This window comes from Manihot esculenta, chromosome 1, assembly GCF_001659605.2.
Source record: "Manihot esculenta cultivar AM560-2 chromosome 1, M.esculenta_v8, whole genome shotgun sequence".
In the NCBI taxonomy this organism is placed as follows: domain Eukaryota; kingdom Viridiplantae; phylum Streptophyta; class Magnoliopsida; order Malpighiales; family Euphorbiaceae; genus Manihot; species Manihot esculenta.
In genome coordinates, this window is record NC_035161.2 from 30,677,842 (window position 1) to 30,702,983 (window position 25,142).

At 32.7% G+C, this 25,142-nt stretch overlaps 3 protein-coding genes across 3 annotated transcripts; 2 read left to right on the plus strand and 1 right to left on the minus strand.

The window, feature by feature from the left end:
• Positions 1–1,525: 1,525 nt before the first annotated feature.
• LOC110631020 (nuclear matrix constituent protein 1) lies at positions 1,526–9,937 on the minus strand. Its single transcript, XM_021778721.2, has 9 exons — positions 9,783–9,937; positions 9,233–9,515; positions 6,934–7,143; positions 5,528–5,781; positions 5,167–5,437; positions 5,003–5,086; positions 2,574–4,633; positions 2,210–2,336; positions 1,526–2,094 (listed from the first exon to the last, which is right to left on the minus strand). The coding sequence occupies exons 2-9, from the start codon at positions 9,476–9,478 to the stop codon at positions 1,852–1,854; spliced, it is 3,495 nt and encodes a 1,164-aa protein (XP_021634413.1). The 5' UTR covers positions 9,479–9,515; positions 9,783–9,937; the 3' UTR covers positions 1,526–1,851.
• Positions 9,938–14,361: 4,424 nt separating this feature from the next.
• Positions 14,362–16,841, plus strand: LOC110618432 (transmembrane ascorbate ferrireductase 2). Its single transcript, XM_021761566.2, has 4 exons — positions 14,362–14,750; positions 14,908–14,956; positions 15,983–16,182; positions 16,276–16,841. Exons 1-4 carry the CDS (start codon positions 14,607–14,609, stop codon positions 16,579–16,581), a joined length of 699 nt encoding a protein of 232 aa, XP_021617258.1. The 5' UTR covers positions 14,362–14,606; the 3' UTR covers positions 16,582–16,841.
• Positions 16,842–18,598: 1,757 nt separating this feature from the next.
• LOC110618671 (cyclin-B1-2) lies at positions 18,599–21,838 on the plus strand. The gene is made up of 4 exons (XM_021761882.2): positions 18,599–18,814; positions 18,900–19,000; positions 21,067–21,164; positions 21,534–21,838. The coding sequence occupies exons 1-4, from the start codon at positions 18,689–18,691 to the stop codon at positions 21,632–21,634; spliced, it is 426 nt and encodes a 141-aa protein (XP_021617574.1). The 5' UTR covers positions 18,599–18,688; the 3' UTR covers positions 21,635–21,838.
• Positions 21,839–25,142: the final 3,304 nt, after the last annotated feature.

Here is a 25,142-nt window from a genome sequence, read left to right on the forward strand (position 1 = left end):
TTTAGTTTATGACTTTAATTATTCACGTATTATTTAATATTTATAAATTTAAATATTACATATCAATTAATATCTCCCATTAATATGAATTTTAATAAATTATTAAATAATTTAATTTTACAAATTATAATGATATTTTACTCAAATAATTATAATTAAAACAAATTAATAAATTTTCTAGAAATGCAGGATTTTGATAACAATACTCTCATATATAAAACCATAACCCCAAATATTATTTTTACAATATCTACCCTATTTCTCTATTATTTTTCAATCTAAAAAATTTCTAATTTCAAGTATATTAATTATTTTTTTTCAATATATTTATAAGGTAAATCATTTATTTATTATTTAATTTATTTTTATATAATTATCTTTTATTATTAAAAAGTGATAATTTTGTATATTTTTATTTATACAATTTTATTTATACGATTGAAATTGTATGTTAGATTATTTCAATTTATAAAAATAAATTTTAAATTTTTAGAAAAAATTTTTTTATAAATAATGATTAAACTATTAAATAGCTTTTATGATTAATTTATAATTTTTAAAATAAATTTAGGAAAAGTGAGTTTAATAGATTACTAGTCATATTATTTATTTTTTCTAAAAAAATCTTAAATATATAAAATTAAATAGTATTTATATGGTAGTAATTTAAATTATTTAATTTATTTATTTTTTAAAAAAAAATTAAAATGGGTAATTAATTCAATTTACAAAATTTTGTGAATATAAATTTTTTATAATTATTTTTAAACTTAATTTAAAATTTTATTTTTAATATTTATATAGCTATGAATTTTTACATTTATTAACTAAAGCATGTTACACGCAAATTACTTATTTTATATTTTATTAATATAATTTTTATGTGTTTAAAAAAAATATTCATAAAAAAGTAAAGACCTTATTAAAAAGATAAAATTAGGTCCCTCCAACTTAAATTTAAGATAAAATTGAGTCCCTCAAACTTAAATTTTTCCATGGCTGGTTTGTTGATGCGGGGGCACTCGATCACAGATTTTCCATTTTGGCGGATCATGTTGACAGTAATTTCCGAAGCATGAAGTGAAAAAGATGATTGGGACGGTGCAATAACAGAATGTGGAGACGCAGATAAGAGAAGCAAATGGGGCGCATGGCAGGGATCCAAAATTTGCCTTTACGCCCCCAAGCAATAAGACTATTTTTCGTTCTTTTCGATTGTCCTGAAAAATGAAAATGCACGAATTGCAAATCATGCTTATACTATACTATAGGGTCTCCAGCACCATCGAACGAGCAGCAAACAAATGGATGTCTTCTCCAGGACACTTGAAGCAGTAGCTCTCAGTCGTGAAGTAGCTGCCATCTCCCACAGCGAAATCCCAGGCCAAATTGCCTCCTCAAACCATAAAAATAATAGAGAAGAACCAACGTGGATGGCCTAACATAACGACAAGGGCGGTGAACGAGAATTCGGTAGGAAGGCCAAACTACCAATGCGGACAAGACAAGACGTGGCCCGCCAAAGGATAAAAATACAAGCACTTTTGATACAAACAATTTGGATAATGTGGAAGATGCCTCCAGTGTTTAATATTACACTGGTCGTTGCTACATCAAATCATCTAAGCATGTACTAAATTATAACAGCCCCCAAAAACCCTGAGAATCCTAACCAAAAGAAAACGAGGGCCAAAGAAAACAATATCCCTCCACCTGGATTAAGACTTCATAACTACATTTGATTTGTTAATACACACTAATACACAAACGACCTCTAACAGCAAATCCTAACAAAAAAAAAATTAAAACAATTTCCATCAAAGCCACCCAACCAAGCACAAGATTCAATCATTACGTTGTGAAGAAAGTCCACAGCTTCTTCCCAATTGAGACTTCACCAGGATGTTCAGGCTCTTCTTCCTCGTCATCCTCCTCATCTTCTATATGGGATTCACTCCTGTACTCATCTCCAACACCATACTGACCAGCTGCTTCTGGAGTACCATTCACCTCCTCACTCAATGCAGCAGCACTGTCAACCAGGTTTCTGGGTGTATCAGCATCACCATCCTGATTGTCCGAGACCTTCTCCAACTGCCAAAAGATAGAACAAACCCAATTTATTGCGTGCATATATGATGACACCAGTAAGGCTTCTTACTTTGCAAGTGTCGGTGAGATCACAATGCAACGGTTTTACAGCACTCACCTGCGCAGTGTGTTGACCCCCACCATTCTCACTAACCATCCCCGTTGAAGTCAGACCCCTAACACCTTCTTCCTTATCTTTCCCGTTGTTGCCTGACAAGGCTTTATCAGTTACAACTGTGACTCCACTGGTTACATATGAGGAGAATTCATGTGTTAGTTGCCAGCAATAATCGAACATGTTTAAATGACTTGTGAAAGATTAATTGTAGCATGGGCATGCCAAGAATTAACCCTCAAGCATCTAAACAAATTTTAAACAAGATAGAGAACTCATGCAATAACAGTTAGGCCAATGTTGCATATTTGCCCCTTCTTAAGAATTCATAGTATACACAGCTAAACATTCGAAATTGAGAACTTACCGCTTGGGTCGTCGAAGATTATATCGCTTTTCACCTGGGGCTTGAACAGGAGCAACTTTTTGTTGCCTCTTCCTGCGCTTGCCAGCTGTGACACTATCAGAATGTCCCTCACTTTCTCCAACATCATGTTCACTCACCGTATTCTGAGATGCACGAGCACGGTTCCGCTTCCGGGCATTTCTTGAAGTTCCTTTGTCTGCAAGACTAGACTCATCGCGGCTTTCAGCTTTCAGATGGCTAGAGTCTTCAGTCTCATTTACTTCCAATGATTCCCCTAATATAGCCTTGGCATCCTGTACAACTGCCTTCACCGAGCGGGTTCTGCTAACTCTTGGCCTGCGTCTCTTGTGAGGCTGGCTGTCACGCTTTAAATTAGATGGCTGAGTCTCTTCCTGAATTTCCAGAGCCTCACTGTTAACGTTGCTCTGATTGTCAACTGACAAATCCTGAGTAGCTTCAACCTCTCTGATGCTAGAGTCTGACTGCCTCTGGAGATCCAACAAATCATTTCCAATTGCAAAAGATGACTCCCGTTCATTTACAGTGGAATTTAATTGCTTTGATGGTTCTTCCATGTTCTCAACAACATCAGTCGGACTCTGTAAAGAACCAGGCTCATTCTTTTTACCTGGGGAAAGGTTAAATATCTTTGATGTGCATTTCCGGAGCCAAGAAACTGGAGATACTGATGGAACTGCTGTGGGAGATTTATCAATCTCTTGCCTTGCAGGAGCTGCTAGATTTTGATTATCATCTCCTATTACATTATTATTAACCAATCCTTGTTTTGGAAGGACCTCAGCATTCTCAATTTCTTTTGATGCTATTATATCAGAAAGCACAAACTCAGAAGTTATTTCACCACAGTTCTTGCAACTCTTGTGCTGCTCAACAAACAAAATAAAGCGTTCTTTCTCCTTAATAAATTGTTCTCTGTGGTCCTTCAGTTTCCTGCTAAGATCACCAAGCTTATCAATATCTTCTCGCATTTCAAGTTGTTGCTCTTGGAGATGCTTTTTATTTTCTTCAATTTCTTGCCTTTCTTTTTCTATCTTAGTTCTTTCCAATTTCATTTCTTCCATTTCTCTTCTAGCTAAATCTCTTAAGAAATTAATGTTATTTAATTCTCTCTCTTTCTCTTCCTCAAACAATTTGTCTTTCTTGCGCAAAAGATTTTCCATCTCCTCCTGCCTTTTCTGCAAATCATTCTCAAGTTCACTCTTTTGCAGCTCAAACTCATAAAGCATTTGCTTCTTCTCACTTTGTGCTTTCTCAGCTAATACAGATCGTTCATGCTCCATGTTGGCCTCAAAAGATTCTTTGGCCATTTCAAGAGCTTCCCTCTCCCGTTTTACATAGTCTTCCACTGCCTTCTTTTCATCTTTTATTCTTTCTTCTTCTGAAACTTTCTGCTTTTCAAACTTCTCCTTCTGCTCGCTGATGCTCTTCAGCTCTTTCTCAATCTCAGCCCTTTTCTCATCCAGATCTTCCCACTCCCTCTCAAATTTCTCCTTTTGCTGCTTTAAATCTTCAGCCTCCTTCAAAAGCAATCCTTCCTGACGCCTGCACTTCTCTATTTCCTCTTTTAGTTCAGATTGCAAGCGAACATACTCAGCCCTCTCTTCCTCACTTACTTTTAGCTGTTCCTTCTCTTCACAAATCTTCAGTAGCTGTTCTTCATTGGCAGCTCGTATCTTCTCAAGTTCAGCCTTGAGATTCAAAAAATCCTCTCTATCAGCATTTACTTGCCGTCTCTCTGTCTCCAAGTTCTTTTCCTCAGATCTGATGATCTTCTCCCTTTCCTTCAGTGTTTTTGATTTTGACTCAAAATCTTTCTCTTTCTCCTTGATCTTATCCAATCTTTTATCTAAGGCTTGCTCCCTTTTCAGAATTTTCTCCTCCATATGCTTGATTTCAACTTCCTTCTTCTCCACTTCAACCACCTTGCTTTTCAGGTCCTCATCCAGAGATTTCCTCTTCTCCTCAGCTTCCAATTCAAATTCACGCTTTTTGCCATCCAAAATGGCATCGTGTTCATCAATGAGCTTCTGAATCTCAACCTGTAGATATCACGTGCAAAAATAAATACATAAATAATGACTGACTAAGACAGATAACCAAAAGGTGTCCATATTCAATTTTCATTAATTTTTAGCAAAACATTTATGGATCCGTGAGTGTGAATTTGACGAAGCAAATGAACAAAAAGAAGAGGGGGAAAATCTAAGGGGAAAAATCCTTGATATGGCATACTTGTTTAGCAGATAAATTACCATATAGAAAAAACATAGACAACTAAGAAGTCCACAACTTAATACCAAGACATGATACATATATATATATATCAGAACATGTCACTATAAGGGGACATTCTAACTAATTCTCACATTTCTGAGAAGATATCCTTATTAAAAAGGAAAAGCACTCACTTTTTCTCTATCATTTAGCTTTTCTTCCAATGCATGCAACTCTTCCTCTTTCATCTCTAGTTTCTTTCTTGTAGCATCAAATTCCTGCACAAATAAAACAGGATATGTTAGCACACAAAACAGTTAAAGAATCAAGAACTCCTCAGCATGAAAAAAAGGCATGCCTTTTCTTTTAGAGTCAGATTAGCCAGTCTGCTGTTAATATCATCTTCTTTACTTTTCAAGATTGAGTTTGCTTCATCAATCTTTTTTTGTGCCTCTTCGAGGTCCTTCTCTTTTAGCTTAAAGATCCTATCATTCTCATTGGCCCTTTCCTCTCTTTGGTTGATAATTCTTTGAGCTTTGGATAGCCTTTCTTCTCCCTCTTGTAATTTTCTTTCCCATTCTCGCAAGTCTTCTCTTTGCCTAGATAAAGCAGACTCGTGTGCTTCTCTCCTGAAAAATGAATTGTCGAGTAGCAGATCAGACAAGTACAGAAGCGGATAGAACCAAATGTAACAAAGAAGAAATGTTCACTGAGAATACTCTGCAATAAATGACAAGCGCTCCCTCTTAAGAGCACTTTCACGAGATTCCATATCCTGCGATTTCCTATCAACCTCTGAACTCTTTCTACTCACTTCGGCAAGCTTGGCATCAGCAGCTCGCAATTTTGCCTCTATTTCCAAGGATTTCTCTTCAACACTAGTGATCAAAGCATTTGCTTCAGCCAATTTTGAGTCAGCTGTAAACTTCAGTTCGGCATTTTCTGCACGCATCTCACGCACTGCCTTCTCCAACTGCAGCAACCCACATTCTCCAGAAATTATTAACAGAACCATATTACTCGGAGATTCACAATAGCAAACTACACAAACCTTTTAAAAATCAGATGCCTAATGAAATTACTAGAATGCAGGGAAAAGGATATACTTACACTACACGAGTTAATTACACAATTTTCATAACTTCTTGTCTGATTCAATTTTTCAAAAATTGACCGCTGGATTTAAAAATAGGTGTATATAGAATATCAAATCAATTTTACTAATAATAGTAAATAATAATATTCTAAGTTCAAAGGACAATAATCAACCCAGTAATGCCCCTATAACATAAAGGACGAAAAATGTGCATATCTCAACATTTGACGGTAGTGATAGATAACTGGCACAAAAAGTTAAATTCAAAGAATGCAGCAGCAATAGGCCACATGGTCACGAGTTCCGGTATAACAAGTCAAGTTGTGCATGTTTAATCGCCTTAATTGCATGAGACGGGGATTGTTTAGTGCTAATGATAAAAGTTCTAGCATTGGATCTTCCGATTTTGATTTAATGAACTTGAAAATCAAATAGTTAATTCGAAAACATCATACTAACAAGAAAATAAGTCGTTGAGCTTTGATACAACATTAATTGCCTAACAATGATACTTGGGCAATGTTCAATTTTCAAGAATTTTTTTTAAGAAGTGCAGCCTGAAAAAGTTGTTTAAACAAACATATAAATACCAAATTGACTTGAAATTTATAGTATATGATCTAAAGGTTATATTGTTTATCCAACAGTCAAAATTATGATACTATCCTTTATTTTTTTTAAAAAATGAAAATAATGCAAAAATGTGTTTACAAAGGAAGGGAAGGGATACACAAACTCTAGCCTTCGCCCAATTTGAAGGAGTGTCCCTATCACCAGGCTAGGCATGAGGGTGACTAACAAGCTTTTTCAAATAGAAACTTTATAGTGGTGAAAACAATTATATAGATGGCATTTTGTCTGCTACAGAAGTGGCGCACTGGTTCTAATCTCTACTGATGCATACCAGATATTCACTAAACCAAACTACTGAATGTATTCATGTAATTTAGCAACTAGATGATATAGGTAAGTATCATGTGTGTGTGTGTGTGTGTGTGTGTGTGTGTACACAAGAAAATTAAATCTTACATCAAGCACACACTGTTTCTCAACACCCAAGGCCTTCTTCAAATGCTCCTCTCGTCTCTCAGCATCAGAGATTGCAATCAAATGTGCTGCTTGTTCTCGCTTAAGTGCATCTGTAGTTTCTGTAATTGCCTGCCTGAGTTCTTCATACTTGGAATTCCACTCTTTCTTCTCAATCAACAAAAGTCCCATATTGTATTGATAGTCAAACAGCTGAGACATAGGTTGACAGATTGGATTAGAAACACAACAAACCCATACTCAAGAAAATAGGACTTCAAAAGCATTAAAGGTTCAACTTGTGGAATGTATAAAACAAATAAAAAGTTATGATAATGAGTTAATGATTGTAATGGCAATAATAAGCTAGCATATCACATGAAAATAAAATTTATATGCAGCCATTGTTTAAATCATAAATCATTTTGCAACTTACAATCATGTGATTTTGCATTTCATAACGACACCAGTTTAGGACTAAAAATATCTTCTTTTTTTTCTTTTTTAATTTGGGCATACTGACTACATAAAGGAAAAGAATTGCGACCTCCAAAAGCCCTACATACTTCACATGATTAGTATTTCAGTCAATCTTCCAGAAATTTTAAATCTCTTAAGTTTTTTTTTTTCAGTATTCAGTCATCTTCAGCTAATGTTTATATTATAATTCCCTGATTAGTAGCTTCAATAATTACAGGATAAAAATGGGTTCAAGAGTGATGTGGGAGTAGAAGGTCGGAAAAATTTCAAATACTGTCCATGCTGTTGAAGCAGTTCTAATTTATGGCTATTTATGTCTTCTCTTAGCCTTCTGATCATGGTATTTCAAACAATTTAGATTAAACTTGATCTAAATGGAAAAGATCAGATCTGATAACTTTTTTTTCAGGATATATGTAGATAAGGTACAATAATTAGATTTGATGGAAGACTTCATAAGCTAAGAAACCAGTTTACTTACTTTCCTGGTAGTGTAACCAGGAATTTGATCAATCTGTTGACATCTTTGTTCTCCAATCAATATTTTCTTAAAGACTTTGCAACCTAAATTACAGTTGAAGTTTAACTAGCTTTTGATCATTCAATCAATATAAATAGTGCTTATCTTTCTTTTTCTCCTCCTTCTTCTTCATTTTCAACAACAAAATACCTGTTCCCAGCTGGCTGCAGCAGGAAAAATTTCCGTGAATTGTATTGAATATGAAGATCAACTTTTTCTTTTGCCAACAAATTTTCTTGTTCTCCCATAGATATAGAAAGCCTAAAACAATCTACACATCCCCATTGTTTAGAAACCCTAGTTAAACAAGTCTCAGCCACCACAAGCACAAAACTACTAAATATTCCTATATCAACTCTCCATTAAACAAATTATGTTTCTATGTATTATGAAGCACAGTCCCTTCCTCAGAAAATGCATAGTGCTCATCAACAAGTTAAATAGCCAACTGAAGGCCTCGACTAAGCAATTTAGTCACAAGATTCTTCAAAAGAGTAATTGATATATAAAATTCCAAAGCAAGCTACCACTCTACTCATAAATATTTGACACATCCACTATCTTTTCCTTGGTCTCCAGCAAACTGAGCTTTCCTGTAACATGGTTTGACCAGAGCTAGAAACATAAATTTTTTCAGAAGAGGATCTTTTTTCGCTGTTGTTGTTGCTCAACACCACGTTCAGAAAGCCACATCAAATATTAAAAGCTCTCAACACCAAAAACGTTTGAGATATCACTGCTGGCATCTACAAAAGTAAGTCTGTGCATGAAAACATCTGTTTTTGTATTCTGACGTTAAATAGTAGCCACAGTTGCTTCAACTCTTCTTTTGTCCCAAGGTATGCATGTTGGATACACACATTTGGGCATGGATATGAAACTTACATCAAACCAGCAGAAAAATTGATAACAGCTCCAAGTTCATTGACCGATATTTGATAGTCAAGCAACTCGGAGTAAGATTCAGAGTGGTCATAGTGTGCCCGTCAAAGCACAAATCTATACAGTGCTTAACTACCATGGTAGCACAAGCATGAGACTTATTATAAGTTAACATCTCATCTATGATATTGTCGCCTTTGTTCTCTACTCTAGAGACCAGTCTCAGTGGCCATCTTACTACTTCCAGAAACTAGCTACTTGAAGCACCAAGTATCCCCATTTACACTAAACAAAATAGAATCTAACACCAGTTTTAAAAAAAAAACAACGTAAAAAAATTTAAAATAACGGGACAAATAGAAGCAGGATTTGGGGGCAAAAAATCGAAAATATTCTCAACAAGCAGAACAGTATACCAACCTCGCTTTCGAGCTTTGAAATCTTCTCCAACACATCACCTTCTAAGGCAGATCCGACACCATTAGGAGTCACCGGCTCAGCAAAAGCCACAGTCTTTCCCTTCAAAAGGCTCCCGTCTACAGAATTCAGGTTCTTTGCACCATTCACATTCGTATTGGGATCCGACCCAGCTCCGCTCTTCTGGGCCTCGCTCCGTGGTGTGAGCGACCAGCTAGACCACACCTTCCTTTGTGGCGTAAACATCATGAGACGCTCCACAATTGCCCCTCAAGAAACCCAAAATCTGCAGATCCCAAATTCAACCTCTTAAGCACCATAAAAACCTTAAAACAAATATACTTCAAAAAAATGAAGCCCCCAGACCCCAAAAGAAAAACCCTCAAGAAGAAGAGTCGAAAACAGAGATTATTATCGAAAACCTAAACAAGAAATGATAATTAACAGATTCCGAAGAATCGGAGAATTCCAAATCCGTTAATTAACACTCTCTAGTTTCTGTTAGTGTCTCTCTATCCCCAAAAGAATTTGAAAACCCTAGACGGACACGAACCGGGTTCCCAAAATCCGGCGGAATGTAGATTTGGAGTCCGATAACGTCTCCAAACGAACTTTTCTCTCTCTCTCCTTTCAGCCCACACTTTTTCTTTGTGCTGTGTGCGCGGATCACTCATGTTACCTCTTTATTTTCTCATTTTATATGGACGGGCCCACACAGTATAATTCCCACTTTGAAACTACTATTTTACCCTTGATCTCTTCTTTCTTTTGGTCGAATTATGGAAAGGGTAACGTGGGGATTTTAGAAGGTGGCTTTCCTGAATTTGGAACTTGAAATTTTTTGTGTGACGGAATTGCCCTTAGCCGCCAATCCGAATTGATACTAATTTATAATTTAAATAAAAATAAATTATAAATATTATAGGTGCGTGCTTCCTTTTGATAAGGCATCTCTCCATTCATTATCTATGATATTAGGGCTTTGTTTAATTTTGAAATTTTTATGAACCTTGAAATTTGTATTTAGTTGATATTGTGTTGTAAAGATTTTATTCATAATTAAATATTTAGAATCTCCAAAAAATTATATATAATTCTTTTATTTTTATTGTGTCGAAAATCTATAAATTAAGTAAATTTTTTGAGTTATTAAAATAAAATTATCTAACTGTCACAAATAACAATGCTCATTTTTATTGTTCACCGTTAAAATATTGCAACATCAACAATCATATAAAAATGGAGGAGCTTCCCAATCCGCATCCGCATGGCACCCAATAGTCGAAGAAGGTAGAGTTTGATATTGTGCAGCTTTATACTCATCCCACCATATTACAATGCTAATGATAATATAATGTTATTTAATTACAATTTTTATTAAATATAAATTTATTTTTATTATTTTAAATATTCTAAATTAGACGAAATATAATTTTGTAATTCAATATCCATATATTTACTCATTCAAAAAAATGAAAAAGAGTATGAAAAATATCTTAATAAAGGTGGGCTCTATAGTCGGAATGAGAATAAGTAATATAATAACAAAGATTATTATTAGTTTAAAAATACTAATTAAAATTTTAATTTTTTATCAAAATTTTATAAAGAAAAAAAAAAGGAACGAGAAGGGATTAGTGTTGTGCGAAGGAAGGGCAATTTGGGGAAAGAAGGGAATAAAGCATATACTGGCATTGAAATGCCACGGTGTGAAGGAGCTGTTAAGTTGGAAAGAGTTTTTAAGGTCGGTTTTGAAGATAAGCATCCTTTGTCCCATGTGGGTTTCAGACCAACCCTCATCATCTCTCTTTCTTCGGTCTTTACCAAAGCAGAGCCTTCTCTCTCTTGGAAAAGACCTTTTTTTTATTAAGTATAAAAAATTTCTCCCATGTGTTGATTTTATTACGTTGTAACATTTTAAAAAATAAAACACGTGACAGGGGAGATCAATGGCCGAAAGGCTGCACCTCCTCGTAAGACAACTGTATAAGAAAATAAAAGTTTTTAAAGAAAAGGGAGAGAATTAATTGTATTCATTTATATTAATTATAATTTACACTTAAAATTTAATCGAGTTTAATTTGATATTTTTTATTTAAAAAATAAATAATTTTTATGATTACATTTAATTTTTTTTATAAATGTTTAATCATAAAAATTTGTAATTTTATTAATGAATGCACGCTAATAATATAGGAAAATATGTATTTATTGTTAAAATTGTAATTCAATATATACTAAATAGAACTTAATTCACAAATAAACCTTAACAAACATATATTTCTCCTCGTTAAATTAAACCATTAAAAAATTTACTTATTCTTCAAAATTACATATTTTTTTAGTATAAATCTTTTGTTACTTATTTTAAATTTTGATAATAAAAATAATTAATTTATTCAGTTGTTTACTTAATAAATTTTCTTATTTATTATTTTCAGTTGTCTAATTATATTGAATACTTACTTGAGTTCAGAGTGATTATTAAAATGCATCAACCGCACTCGTATTTTTTTTTATAGATTATGGGCTCATAAAATCTAAACAATATTAAATATTTATGTTATTAAAAGAAAATATTAAAATTTTGGACATAAAATTACATTTTTAATTTAAAGCCAGCAAAATTAGCATTTCTAAACCCTTACATTTTAATTTAATAATTAAATAAGATTTTATAATTTTGCAAATAAATAATTACTCTTTAATATATATATATATATAATCAAATTACGTAGTATTATTTAATAATAAATAAACTCTGTAACTTTGAAAAAGTAAATAAAAAACTAAATTATAACTTTCATCGAATCAATTTATATGCAAGTGCATATTTGTTTACTCAAATAGAGATTATTTCGATTAAAAATTGATTACTTCAATCAATTTCATATATACTTGTTTTACTGGAAGTAATTGATTAACCATATTAGCTAATTAAATTGAGTTTAATTTATAGTATATTTTATTCATTAAAATTGAATTAATGTATTTAAGTAATTATTGTAAATTTTGAGGGATATTTTTATCAAATTATTTTATATAGGAGTTTAATTTTGAATGATTGTAAATTTTTATTAGACTCTAAAATTGATATTTCTATTAAATGAGTTCGTCATAATACTACTCTACTTACTTATACTTTGGCTAGATAATGTATTAGGTATAATCGTCTCTTTGTTTGGAATGATATCTCTTTTTTTTAATGAAATTTTATTAATACAATCAGTAGTTTTATTTTAAAAAAATAATTATTCATAAAATTTGATTATAAAATTTTAACAAAATGAATATATTTATTAAAAATTTCAATTTTTTATGTCGTGAAAATAAAATTGATGACGTGATTTAAATGGAACTGTATTGTGATTGACCGGAACTTACGAGAAGGCAACGTGAAGTGGCGATGAATGCTCACGACAGTCACTCCGATAATAAAGTCAGTTGAACGAGAGAAAATGTAATGGAATGTTTAGAGTTTGTGTTAAAAAATAAAATATTTTTTTTATCGTTCTATTTTTATATTATTAATTTTATACTCTAATGATAAAGATGAATATGACATTTTGTAATAATTCAGTGGTGCTATAGCTAACATATTAATAAGAAATATTTATGAGCTAATTGATTAGAAGTCCTGTAATTATAAGCGCAAAATAAATTTTTAATATTATAATTGTTTAATGATAATTTCCTTATGTTTGAAAGTATAAGTCTGTCCAATTTAAAATAAATTTGTCTTAAGACTAAATCTCTTTTTTTGATTATAAGTCGATCGTCTAAATCTTTTTTTTTCACATATAAAACCACTTATCGACTTATTAAAACGAAATCTTATATTATAGTAGCAACTCACAACTTAAATTAAAAATTTACATACAATCAATTTTATATAATATTATCTTGAAAAATCAAAATCAATCTTTTTAATTAAAAGTTTGCTTAGATTAAAAATAATAAATCCATCCAATGTATATAGACTTTTCAATATTTTATATAATTTTAGTGTAATTGTATTTATTTAAAATTATATTAATATAATTTAAATAATTTTCACTAAACAGTTAACTATATATTCTGATTTAAAAATATATCCTATATATATAAAAATATAAGAGTTTAACATTTTAACTCAAAATGTTATATTTAATTAAACATATATAGTAAAAATTTAACCGAATAAAATTGGCATTTAAGTCAAACCAACATATCTCTCAAATACACTTAATTTAGAATTTGATATATCAATTGTTAAATAAAAAAATCTTAAAAAATATCAAATTCTAATACAGGATAATTGAGCGTGAGACTCACACATAAAATAACTATTATAACTAAAATATGAGTAAATAAATTAATTTATCGCTTAATTAAAAATAAAATCTAAATAGAAATTTATAATCGATTACAATTTAATTAAATTCAAACTAATTCTCATAAATAGAGACATGACATAAATAATAATTTTAGTATCAGATTCAAAATACGTATAGTTGATTAAAATAAATTTTATATTATTAAATTAAATTTAACAAAAATATCAAATTTGCTCTAATATTATAGCGAATGTAAAATACAGAAAATTTCATCCTTTTTATTTGAAATTGCCCATGAAATTATTGTTAAAAAAGTAAAAATATAAATAAAGCTTAATATAACAAGGAGACTGTAGCTTATACTATTAAATTATGGTGAATAATAATTTTATTTAGTATTTAGATTCAAATTTAAATAAAAATTAAATTTATCGTCCATTTATTTTTTAATTCAACGGTTTAATTTTTATATTTTAATTTTATTAATTAAAAATATTTTATTAATTGTCTGAGAAATTATCAACGTACATTTCAAGGTATACTTTTTTTATTCTTTTATTATGTTAAAATTACATTTGTGTATAATTGATTTTTTAAAAATAAATGATTTAACCACTAATTTAGTTTTATCAGATTGAAGAAACATCACATAGTTTTCGAATATGGATAAAGCAACCTCCAAATTAGACATAATTAAAATCTAAAATTAAATTTTTGTTTTAAAAATTTTTAAAAATATATGTATTAGGTTAAAAAATAATTAAAAAATAAATAAATCTACCTTTAATTGACCCGAAACCCAGCGAAGCAAACGTGGATCGGAGAACCCTGAATGGTCCGAGTGGGACCGAGAATCTCGCGGAGCGTTGAGTTGAAAAATCAGAAAAATAGTTCGAAACTTCCCTCTCTGATCTACCAGCAAACAAAGCAAAGCACGGATCCAAAACCCAATTCAAACTCAAAAACCCTAATCATAAAATCTAATTACTCCTCTCTCTTTCTTAACTTTCTTCCTCTTTCCCTTTTCTACCTGCAACCACAATTAGACTAGAGTACACAAAATGGTAGTTCCGGTGATCAAATTCCCAATCTTCACAGTTGTCAGGTTGCTGGGGTTGGTAGTTACTGCTATGGTGCTCACATGGACGGTGCATTACAGAGGAGGATTGGCTCTCGTCTCCGATAACAAAGATCTCATTTTCAATGTAATGTGAAACCTTCAACGGCAATGCTTCAATCATTTCATTATCAGTCTGCAAGTTTAATTTGACAGCTGGATATCGTTATTGACTTTCAATTCTCTCTTGGGGCTTCTAATGTTTGGCTAACTTTAGTTTAGTTCGTTCTTGTGGTCTCTTGTAGGTCCACCCCGTCTTAATGGTGATAGGGCTCATACTCATGAATGGTGAAGGTAAGTACCCGTTTTCTGCTTTTAGATATAAGCGCACACTTGTGGGTGGAGCAGTGATAAATAATTTAAATGGGCAGGATTTATAACTCTTAATAAACTGTTGAATGCCACAATGATTTTTCTTGAAATGCTAGCAAATTGTGCTGCTAAATTTGCTAATACGTGAATACAGAAGAAAAAAAAATTGTATTGCTTTTTTTTTTTTTAATTTTTAATTTTAATAGGTTAATCACTTATTCTATCACAAAAATGATGCAGTAAATATATTTTTTTGGCCACATATATCTTCTTCCATGTGAGCTAATTGCTAGATTTTAGAGAGGCGTCAGTGGTACTTTGCTTTATTTTCAGAATGCAGCTAGCAAACAATTAAAATAACTGTATGGATTAGTAACTAGCCTGATGCCTAGATATATTTTGATTGAAGGACCACTGTTCAGCTTTTCGTTAGTGTTCATGATGATACTGTTGGAAAGTAGAGTAAATCTATTACATTTTGGCTGATCTTTACATGCTTGCACAAAATATTTGATGCTTCTCTAACTCAATGCTACTACTAAAATTTGCAATATTTTACTTGGCAGATAGAACTTTGAATATTCTATTTCTAAAAAGTGGAATGCATCAATAATTTTGATGGACAAATGAGTTTGTTATGGCCTTCTGGGACTGGAGTGCATGTAAATTGAAATATAATATCTCTATATATAGTCTTTTGTTGCTGTCTATTTGGTTTAACGGAAACAAAACAACATCTAGAGCATACTTTTATCATCTTCTGTAGAAACATTGTGCCAATTATGTATGCCACATTGAAGCCTATGTGTCATGTGAACTAAAGAAGTAGTAAAGTATTTTAACAAACTGTAAAAATGACAGTTTTTGAGTATGGTATTTGCTAAGAAAATTATTTGCCTAATCCAATAGCCATTCATTGTTAAAATTACAGATTTGAACCATGTTATCAGTGATGCCATGCTGGTGTTTCTTACTATTGTTTTAAATGTTTGTTGGGGAATATTGCAGCCATGCTAGCCTACAAGACAGTTCCAGGAACAAAAAGCTTCAAAAAATTAGTTCATCTTGTGCTACAGTTCCTTGCTCTTTTTTTAAGCTTGATTGGTGTATGGGCTGCTTTGAAGTTCCATAATGATAAGGGCATTGACAATTTTTACAGCTTGCATTCTTGGTTGGGTCTAGTTTGCCTGTTCCTCTTTGGCATGCAGGTCTTTTAACATTTCATCATCTTTTTTGATGACCCAATGCTTTTGATTGCCCTGGAAGCTAATTATTTTTTCACAACCATTTCTTGTTCACAGTGGGTTGCAGGATTTGTGACATTCTGGTACCCAGGTGGCTCAAGAAATGGCAGAGCCATCTTGCTGCCTTGGCATGTATTCTTTGGTGTATATATTTATGCCCTGGCTGTTGCTACTGCTACTACTGGAATCTTAGAAAAAGCCACATTCCTCCAAACCAACAAAGTGATATCTCGCTATTCCACTGAAGCGTTGCTAGTAAATTCCTTGGGCATCTTGATTGTTGTTTTAGGTGGTTTTGTTGTCCTCGCAACAATTACACCTCTGCATGCCAAAGGCGATGTCATCAGGAATGCAACAGAATAGGCATAATGCTTTTACTTCCATTAAATTGTCATTGACAAACAGCTGTATTGTGCATTGGATGTGAATCAAGGGGCTTGTTCTTGTTACAATATGAATACATCACATAGAACTAATTGAAAATTGTGTTTGAATAATGTTAGTGACATGATCAACTTCAGTTGGATTGGAGTAGTTTGGCTGTTCTAAAAACTGAAACTTTTGCTTTAGTTTACTGGCATAACAAAGAGCTAAATGTCAGTTTCCTTTCTTTTTTCCCCTTGTTAATTTCTGAATTTCAGCAAATTTGTTCTGAATATGATTGATTATTTATGCCTAATATTTTCAGAAATAAGTTCGTTCTTAAGGTAAAAGAATTTTCTAATGAAGGTTTTTATAGCATTGCTATTGGGATAAGTACATCCTAAATATGCTAGTTAGATAGTAATGACATATTTTAGTCATGAAAATGGATTAAAATTAAATGACATATTCCAGGAAAAAAACCCCTTAAACATACCAGTTAGAGAATGTTAAAAAGTTTACAGTTATGTTTAATGATGCTAAAGATGTCTTCCCTCGCTGGTATCCATCATCAAAAGTGATGCAGAAGTAGCTGGTCTGCAAATTGGTGTCTCTTGAGCTCTAGTTCTCCCTACCGAACTAAAAAAAAAAAAGATTGCTTCAGAACTGTTATGTGTTGAACTTTAATTCAAGTGGAAGCTAAATAATTAAAAAAAAGTTTGGCAGAAATATTGTGCAATCAGTTGCCGCATATGCGAATCCTGTTTTATTCTAAGTTTATTAATAAAATTGTATATTAGGATTTCTCTTAATTGCTTTGAGGTTTTTTAATTAATGAACTTTTTCAGATTGCAAACTAAATATTTCTTTTCATAACAGATAGTGGAGGATGTGAAGCACTATGTAAATTGCATCGCATATTACCATTACCTTGAATATAAGCTTATATTTTGATAGTGAACCAGAGTCAGGCTTTAGGATTGAAGTCTTTAGAGTATTAAGACCTGAATTGTGATTTTCGAACTGCTTCCACGAATCCAGAGCCAACCAACTCTCGCTCACTCCACCATTCGCTGAGTTGGAACTTGCCTCCTTTGTCCTCCACAAAAATAAACTTCGATACTGGAGTCGTCGACCAACGTAGATGAGTTGGTTCAATAACAGCAGTTGCTTGTGATTGCATGGGGAATATTTATCTTGGCTTGGAGCTGTAGGAGATACCCGCTGGATGCCTCGGCTCGTAGGGAAGCCATTTTGCTTGCAAAATCTAGAGCTTTTAAGTGTCATTGTAGAGGGTGATTCTCAAACCAATTCAAGTTAAGGCATTATTCAAGATATTCAGGTCCTTGCTGCTGTGCTGATATTCGGCATGCCAGTTTCCATCGTGTCCGCCGATAAGCGAACCAAGCAGCTCATTTTCTAGCGGCTATGACATTGCACGACTCTTCCTTCTTACGTCCACCAGAGCTGATTGTAAAGCTGGTGAGGCTTGGCCAATATCTTTACTTGTTCAGTTCTTTGACATATACACTAACCTTTGCAATTTTAAAGCAAACGTAGGCAAATAATGCAAGTTATTAGTGTGTTAATGTAAATTATTTTTTACCGACGAGTGTTTGATGAGTGATTTGATATTTTCCTAGTTAAGGGTTGAAAATTCAATTCTCAGAGTACAAATATAAATCTTTATTTTTAGTATTCTGAAAATTCTGCCAAGTAAAAATTTTATTTTCTTTAATATGAATAAATTTATTATTATGTAATTTTATTTTCAATATTTTTATTGTAAAAATATTACTATCATTTAAAATTTGAATTAAAAAGAAATAAAATTACTTTTTAACATTTTAATTATCATACTTTATCTAAATTCATTTATAGTTATATCGAATTATTAATTATGATTTATAATTAATATTTATTTGATATAATAAACATTGAAACTTGAATCTTAAGCCATTTACATCACCGGTACGCTGAGCGGGCCGATTTAAAAACGCTGTTTAGAGCCCAGCTCTCTTATTTGCTTGGCCACAAAGTCACAGACGACACTAAAAGCGAGAAGAGGAAAAGAAACACGGACGAAGAGGACTGTAAGAGTGAAGGAATGGAAACGCCAAAGACAATCGCTCATGAAATCGGAGGGATCCAAAACGACGCCCTTCGATTCGGTCTCCATGGCGTCAAAAGCGATCTCGTCGGAGCTCACCCACTCGAAACCACCTACCAATCTGTAAGGATATTTTTAGTGCTCTTTGTATTTTATTTTGTTTTGTTTGCAATCGAACTTGAATTCGGTTTTACTTGTTGGGTTTTAGGCGAAGAAGAATCGAGAGGAGATGAGTAGAAAAATCCTTGCAAACACATATGGCTCTGCCTTTCCGCTCAAGATGGATCTTGATAGGCAAATTCTTTCGCGGTATGAGTTTTTACTGCTGGATTTTATCATGAAATGTTTCCTTTTTGAAACAAAATTCAGTATCTAATCATTTCTCAGGGGGAGTCTTTTTTGGTGAATTAGGGTTTTAAACTTGATTGTTGGAAATAAGACCAAAATAATAGAATCTGATGACCAAGACGTCTTAAGGCGAAGATGGTATGGGCAAGGACTAGGAAACATGGGCATTCAATGGTATAATAGGGACTAGTATGTTTCCCACTAGAAGAACTGAACAAGCAATTAATCTGTAAGCTCAAGCAGGAAAGTTGAAATAAACTGCAAGTAATTGATGGCAACAAAGTTGTTAAAATTGTTGGCTTCCTACTTTTTAATATTATGTTCTTGTAATTGCAACTGGGATGAACTCTCTCATGCTGTTAACACTCATATCATATTTTTATTTTATTTTACCAACTCCTAATTGGTGCTAAAAGGGGGTAATTTGGTGCTAGGGAGTCTTTTTTGGACATGTTCATGTTGCAGTGGTGAGATTGGTCATTGGTCTTATTGATCTGAAGTTATGAGCTCTGTCAATAATATAGGAAGTTATGAGTTCATGTCATAGTGGTGAGATTGGTCTTATTTAGGGGTGTTATTTTCATAAATATGTTGATTATTAGATGAGTATGTCATGGTCACACGTTTTGAAGACCAGGTCAATTATGCAATTGCTATTCATCTCAAGTTTTTGCCCCAACTTATTGGTGCCAAAATGGAAACTTCGAATCAGCAAATTATTTTTATGTTCATCTGAGATAACTAGATACATCTGATCGGATCTGAATTTTTTGTCAAAGCAATTAGGCATAATTTGCGGGTGAGCATGTCTTGGCTGTACGCATTGAATCACCTGTGAATAAAGCAATTTATCTGAAGGATATCTTTGCAACTTTTGTTTTATTTTTTAAAGGAGCATCATTATTTGGTTAGGAAGGCATGTTTGAAGATTTCCATCTTGTACTAGTTAAAGGAAAAAGGTCAAATTTGCTCCTTAACTTTTTAATGAAGTTTAGTTAAGGCTTTTTTTTTTTGTCTAAATTAATCCATCACTTATATATTATGCGTAAATAGACTCAATTTTGGGCTAAAAAAATTAAAATTTTACATTGTAAGATTTTTTTAATAAAAGTATTAATTTCCTATTTTTAAATATTTAACATTATTTTTCACTTTTAGAAAAACTAAAAAGTATGACTTTATATCTTCATATTATTTTTCTAAAAAAATGAATAAAGCAAGCATTTAAAATGTGGAAAATTAATAATTAGTATGAAAAATTTTAAGAAAATAATGTTTTTTCTTTTTGGTAAAAATTTTTGGCCTGTTTGAGTATAATCAGAAACTGTGGATTAATATTAGACAAAAAAATCAGAATGGTCTTATTCGAACTTCCCCAAAAAGTTGAGGGGCAAAATTTGAAGTCCATTAGTTAAAAGTGTCTGATTAGAGACCTAAAATATTTCTGCCAAAGTTAGTTGGCTTAAGTAAGAGGTGTTATTTTTACGTGTCATTTGTATTTTTCATTTGATGATGATCATGAAAATGGGGTATTAATTTATGCTGATTTTACTTTGGGGAAAAATTTTCAGTTGCACTTGGACATCTTTCAAAGGACACTTTATGAATATTGGTAAAGTTGACAATCATTGTCAAATAATGTATTGTAGTTTTGTCTTTGGAGACTGGATCAGGGAGAAGGTTCCCATGTAATTTGCTTGTACAAAGCCATTTTCTTGTTCAGGTTTTCAAAGGTATTTTTGACCCTGTTCTTGGTAAATATGCAAAAGGTAATGTGTACTTGTGAAACTAAAGATATGAGAGTTGTAGCTCATATTTGTTTTGAAAAAGATTGTTTTACTATGTTTTCCTCTTGGGTTCTCTCTTGCGCTTTCACTTGTACAAGCATATTTTCTGTGCATGTTGTTCTTTAATAGTGAGCTAATTTTGTTGCATTCTTCCTTATCTTTGCCTTTTTCCTGAAACTTATCATTCTAAATTTGCATTTGTTAGGCTGTGCTAATCTATTACCTAAAATAACTGTGCAGATTTCAGAGGCCACCAGGACCAATTTCATCCTCAATGCTAGGGCTTGAGGCTTATACAGGAAGATTGGATGATTTTGGTTTTGAGGACTATCTCAATGGTAAGTGGTTGTATTTGAATACTGCATAATGCCATTTCAAAGTTGATTTTATTTTATTAGAGGTGCTTGTTGATTATACAAGATTCGACATTTTTGAAAGAAAGTTGTTGAAAACCTTATCCTTCCAATTGCTTTTGCAAGATTATCGATGTAGGTTATTTATCATATGATAGAGGTTTCTATTTGGTTGATTATTCCTGAGCCAGATAATTGGCAGTTAGAGAAGTTTACTTTCCTTGCCTTGGTCATTCTATGTGCCTGGCTAAATTTGGAACTTGTACTATCAAATGAGCAATAGAATGGCATTTGACAGAGGTTTGTTGTCTATGACTGTGGCTGATTTAAGTGTTTCCTGGGCGTTGCTTGCAGATCCTCGTGAATCTGAAACTTTCAGGACGCCGGACATGCATCACGGGATGGAAGTACGTCTGGGACTTTCCAAGGGACCCGTCTGCCCAAGTTTCATGTAATTCACTTGTCAATTGAAGGATGTCTTTTAGCGTCAAAGACAATTTGATTTAAGGCGTGTTGCCGAAATCTGTTTTAGGTGGTTTGTTTGTTTTTTCTTTTTTTTGACATTTTATTATCACTGTTGCACTTATATTAATTGAATTATGGACAAATGTTAATTCTCTTTAATGCAGAATTTTACAAGTGATATCTTAGCGGAAAAATTTTACAAATCGAGCTTGAACTGCCTCTGTTATTAGGAAATTTACTTATTAATTATTTGGTTTGGAAAATATATTAAAAGGTTTAGATTTTAAAAAATATATTAATTAGCATTTATGTATAATTTTAATTGTTAAGTTGTTTATTATGTAGTTTCCACGGTTTGGAATAATATATTAGTTAATTTTTTAATTTTATAAAAAATTAATTAATTTTTTTTTATTTTTAATATTTAATAATAAAATTGATAAAAAAATTAAAAATAATAGATTTTTTAAAAAGTAAAAATATTTTAATGTATTTTTTTAAAATTAAAAAGTTAATTAATGAATTTTATTATAAAAATCAAATAGTAACTTCCTCTAAAATAAATTCATTCCTCATGTTGCTGGGATTTCAGATTACCTGAAATTGGTTTTTTTTTTTTTTTGAAAATTTCAAATTTAAGTACATCCCGAGTAGAAAGCAAATCGATTATATTTGTATGTGCTTTCTTATGAAATCAATTAAGATGTATGCATAACCACTTCTTTTGTTTCCCTCATAAACAAGAAAAGCATTAGTCTATTCCCCCTCATCTAGCTGACTTAGCATGCGCTTGTAGATCATCACATGAATATCACCTTTAACCTGGAAGCTCTTCATTGCGCAGACAACTCTCGTCCCCTTTACTGAACTCGAACAAGTAGCACTCAAACTCCTAACACTTGAAAAAGCTGAACTTAAAATGTTTTGTTTTCTGTTTGAGTTCAATATTTTTAGTTTCGAAGTTGTAATTTGATGATCCACTACAGGCAACTCAATTACGTGGCAGAACTAGTGTTTGGGGATTGATATTCACAAGGTTGGCACTATGTGTAAATGAAGGCATGGGATTTCTCTGCCACCTGGAGATTGCTTGAATGAAAGAGATGAAATATCAAGGGGAATGTGTATGTGGACATTTAGAATGGCCACCAGCAGGCGCCTAGGCCTGAGCCTGGGCGTCACTGTGTTTAAAGGAGCGAGTAACGTAGTCTCCATGTTCATTAAACCCCATCTCATTACCCTCTCTTCTCTCGACTGAAAAGCAAAATAATAAATTCTTCTGGAAATTCTTCTTTCTAATGTGTGGATTCTGCAAATCTTCTTTCTAGCGTATCGTCCAGTGAACTTCTGGAAGCTAATTGGGTATAGTTTTTCATTCATTTTCTTTTGAATAAGCACAATTCTAGTGTTGTACTTAAAAAAAAAAAAAAAAAAGGAAATTATGAAGGTTTTTTCATCTTTGAACCTAAAGTTTCAATGTATGTAAGGTTAAAAATCTTCTTTGTGTTGGCTATGTTTTCATACCAATTGATAGCTTTACTGTCATGGTACGATGATGGAATAAGGCGGGTCTATGATTCTCAAATGAGACTAGTTGGAAGAGAGAGTAAACACAAACTTACTTGTATTATTAATTAAATGAAATCACTCTCTTATACTTATCCCACTTCCAGACATTAAATTAACAGATAAGATGACTCTTCAATTCTGTAGTACATGAAATTATTCATGAATTATATACTCACGTGTTCACATATATTTACGTAAAATTCATGTTAATTTTCTAAACACACATGACTAAGAAACATGCATTTCAATTCCTTCTCAAACACGATGAAACTTTCCTCTTCTTCTTCAGCTGCCAAAATGTTGATTAATACTCGATGTGTTAATTAACCCTAATATCTTTGTCTCTCTCTTCACATATACACATTATATAAAAAGAAAAAGAAATGGGTCGTACTTGTCAAGGTTGAAGCGGCAACTACACCCCAGTTTTTTTTTTTTTTTTAATCCACATCAATCACATCTGGGTTGATTCCAGCTCTACGCCAACAGCCTTTAGAGAAGACGCCATTCTTTATTTTCTTTATATCCCTTACATACATTCTGTGTCTCCATAGATTCATGCCCGTGTTTCTCGCTGATGTGCTCTCTACTATCTTTGAATTCCAAATCCCTTCTCTCACACGGCCCCAACTGCTCCAAAAAAGAAGCATTAATGAATCAAGTGTGAGCAGATCTGACACATGAGAGGAGCAATTTTTAAGAATGGGGCAGTTCTAGAGTTGGTATCAAAAAGGACAATACAAAATGAATATGTACGTTAAAGTTTATATCATATAGTACAACACACCACACATCACTTGCCTATTCTTACTACTTAATTACCCTATGCACTGCATGCTATTCACTTTATTTCACAGCAAATGCAACCACATCCCTCTCAACAACACCATATTCAAATATTGCACAATAGATCGGCCTAAAAGCCCATTGAGCCGGTTTCAGCTATGGTTTAAGGTCAAAAGGTGCACTCATAACCATCAAAGACATGCTGACACATTGCATTGATGAACAAACTTGGCATAACCAGAAGTTCAACATGGAACTGATCAACAGTCCAGCACCTCACTGATAGCCCCCAAAATTGAATCTTTGAATATTAATTATTTTGATTTGGGAAGAACTTGAGAGGCCATTCATGATCCTTTCAACGGCAGGGTTAGGGCAAAGTGAAGTCCTTTTCATTATCTTTCTCTCTCCCACTTGTAAATTTTTTTATGTTTATGAGGAGGCCCAAGAGAGAGGAGCCATTATAAGAAGCACTACTGTATGATTGATTTGTGTTTGCAAATGCAAGTATGTTGAGTTAGATATCTGGTAGTGAGTGGTCTATGATAATCTAGCAAAATAGGTGCTAAATCCATTCTAGCAAATTTTGAGCAAATTAAGTACTAAATATATGAACTTTCCAATTTCCATTCTAGCAAAATAGGTGCTAAATCCATCAACCATTATGCAGCACCAATATCGAATCTATTGATAGAGAGACGAATGAATTGTATAAAAGCCATTCTTTTAGGCCTTTTTCAATTCTCTTGATCTTAAATACGTTAAGGGCTGAGAGGTCTCAATCATTAGTTCAGTAGTGTGCCTGTGAAGACAGTTAAATGGGAAAAGAGATTGCACAATGAAGGTAGAATGAGTATCAGATTATGGGTATGGCAATTCCACGCCCATGTTGCTCAATGACTTCAGAGTTGCACTTGCACAGTGAAGGGTGATGCTCTCAACCTCCTACTGTTAGAAACCATGCATAAATGGCTATGACTTCCTCCTATAATGCCTTCTTATAAGCTCAACACTTGATGTTGGAGCATTTCATCATGGATGAGCTTCCGGTGAATGATGCAGAAGTTCAGGCCGCTGTTCTATTGGTTTTGAATAGAGCGACGGAAGATAAGCTCTTGAAAAATGAATTCTTTACTTGCATCC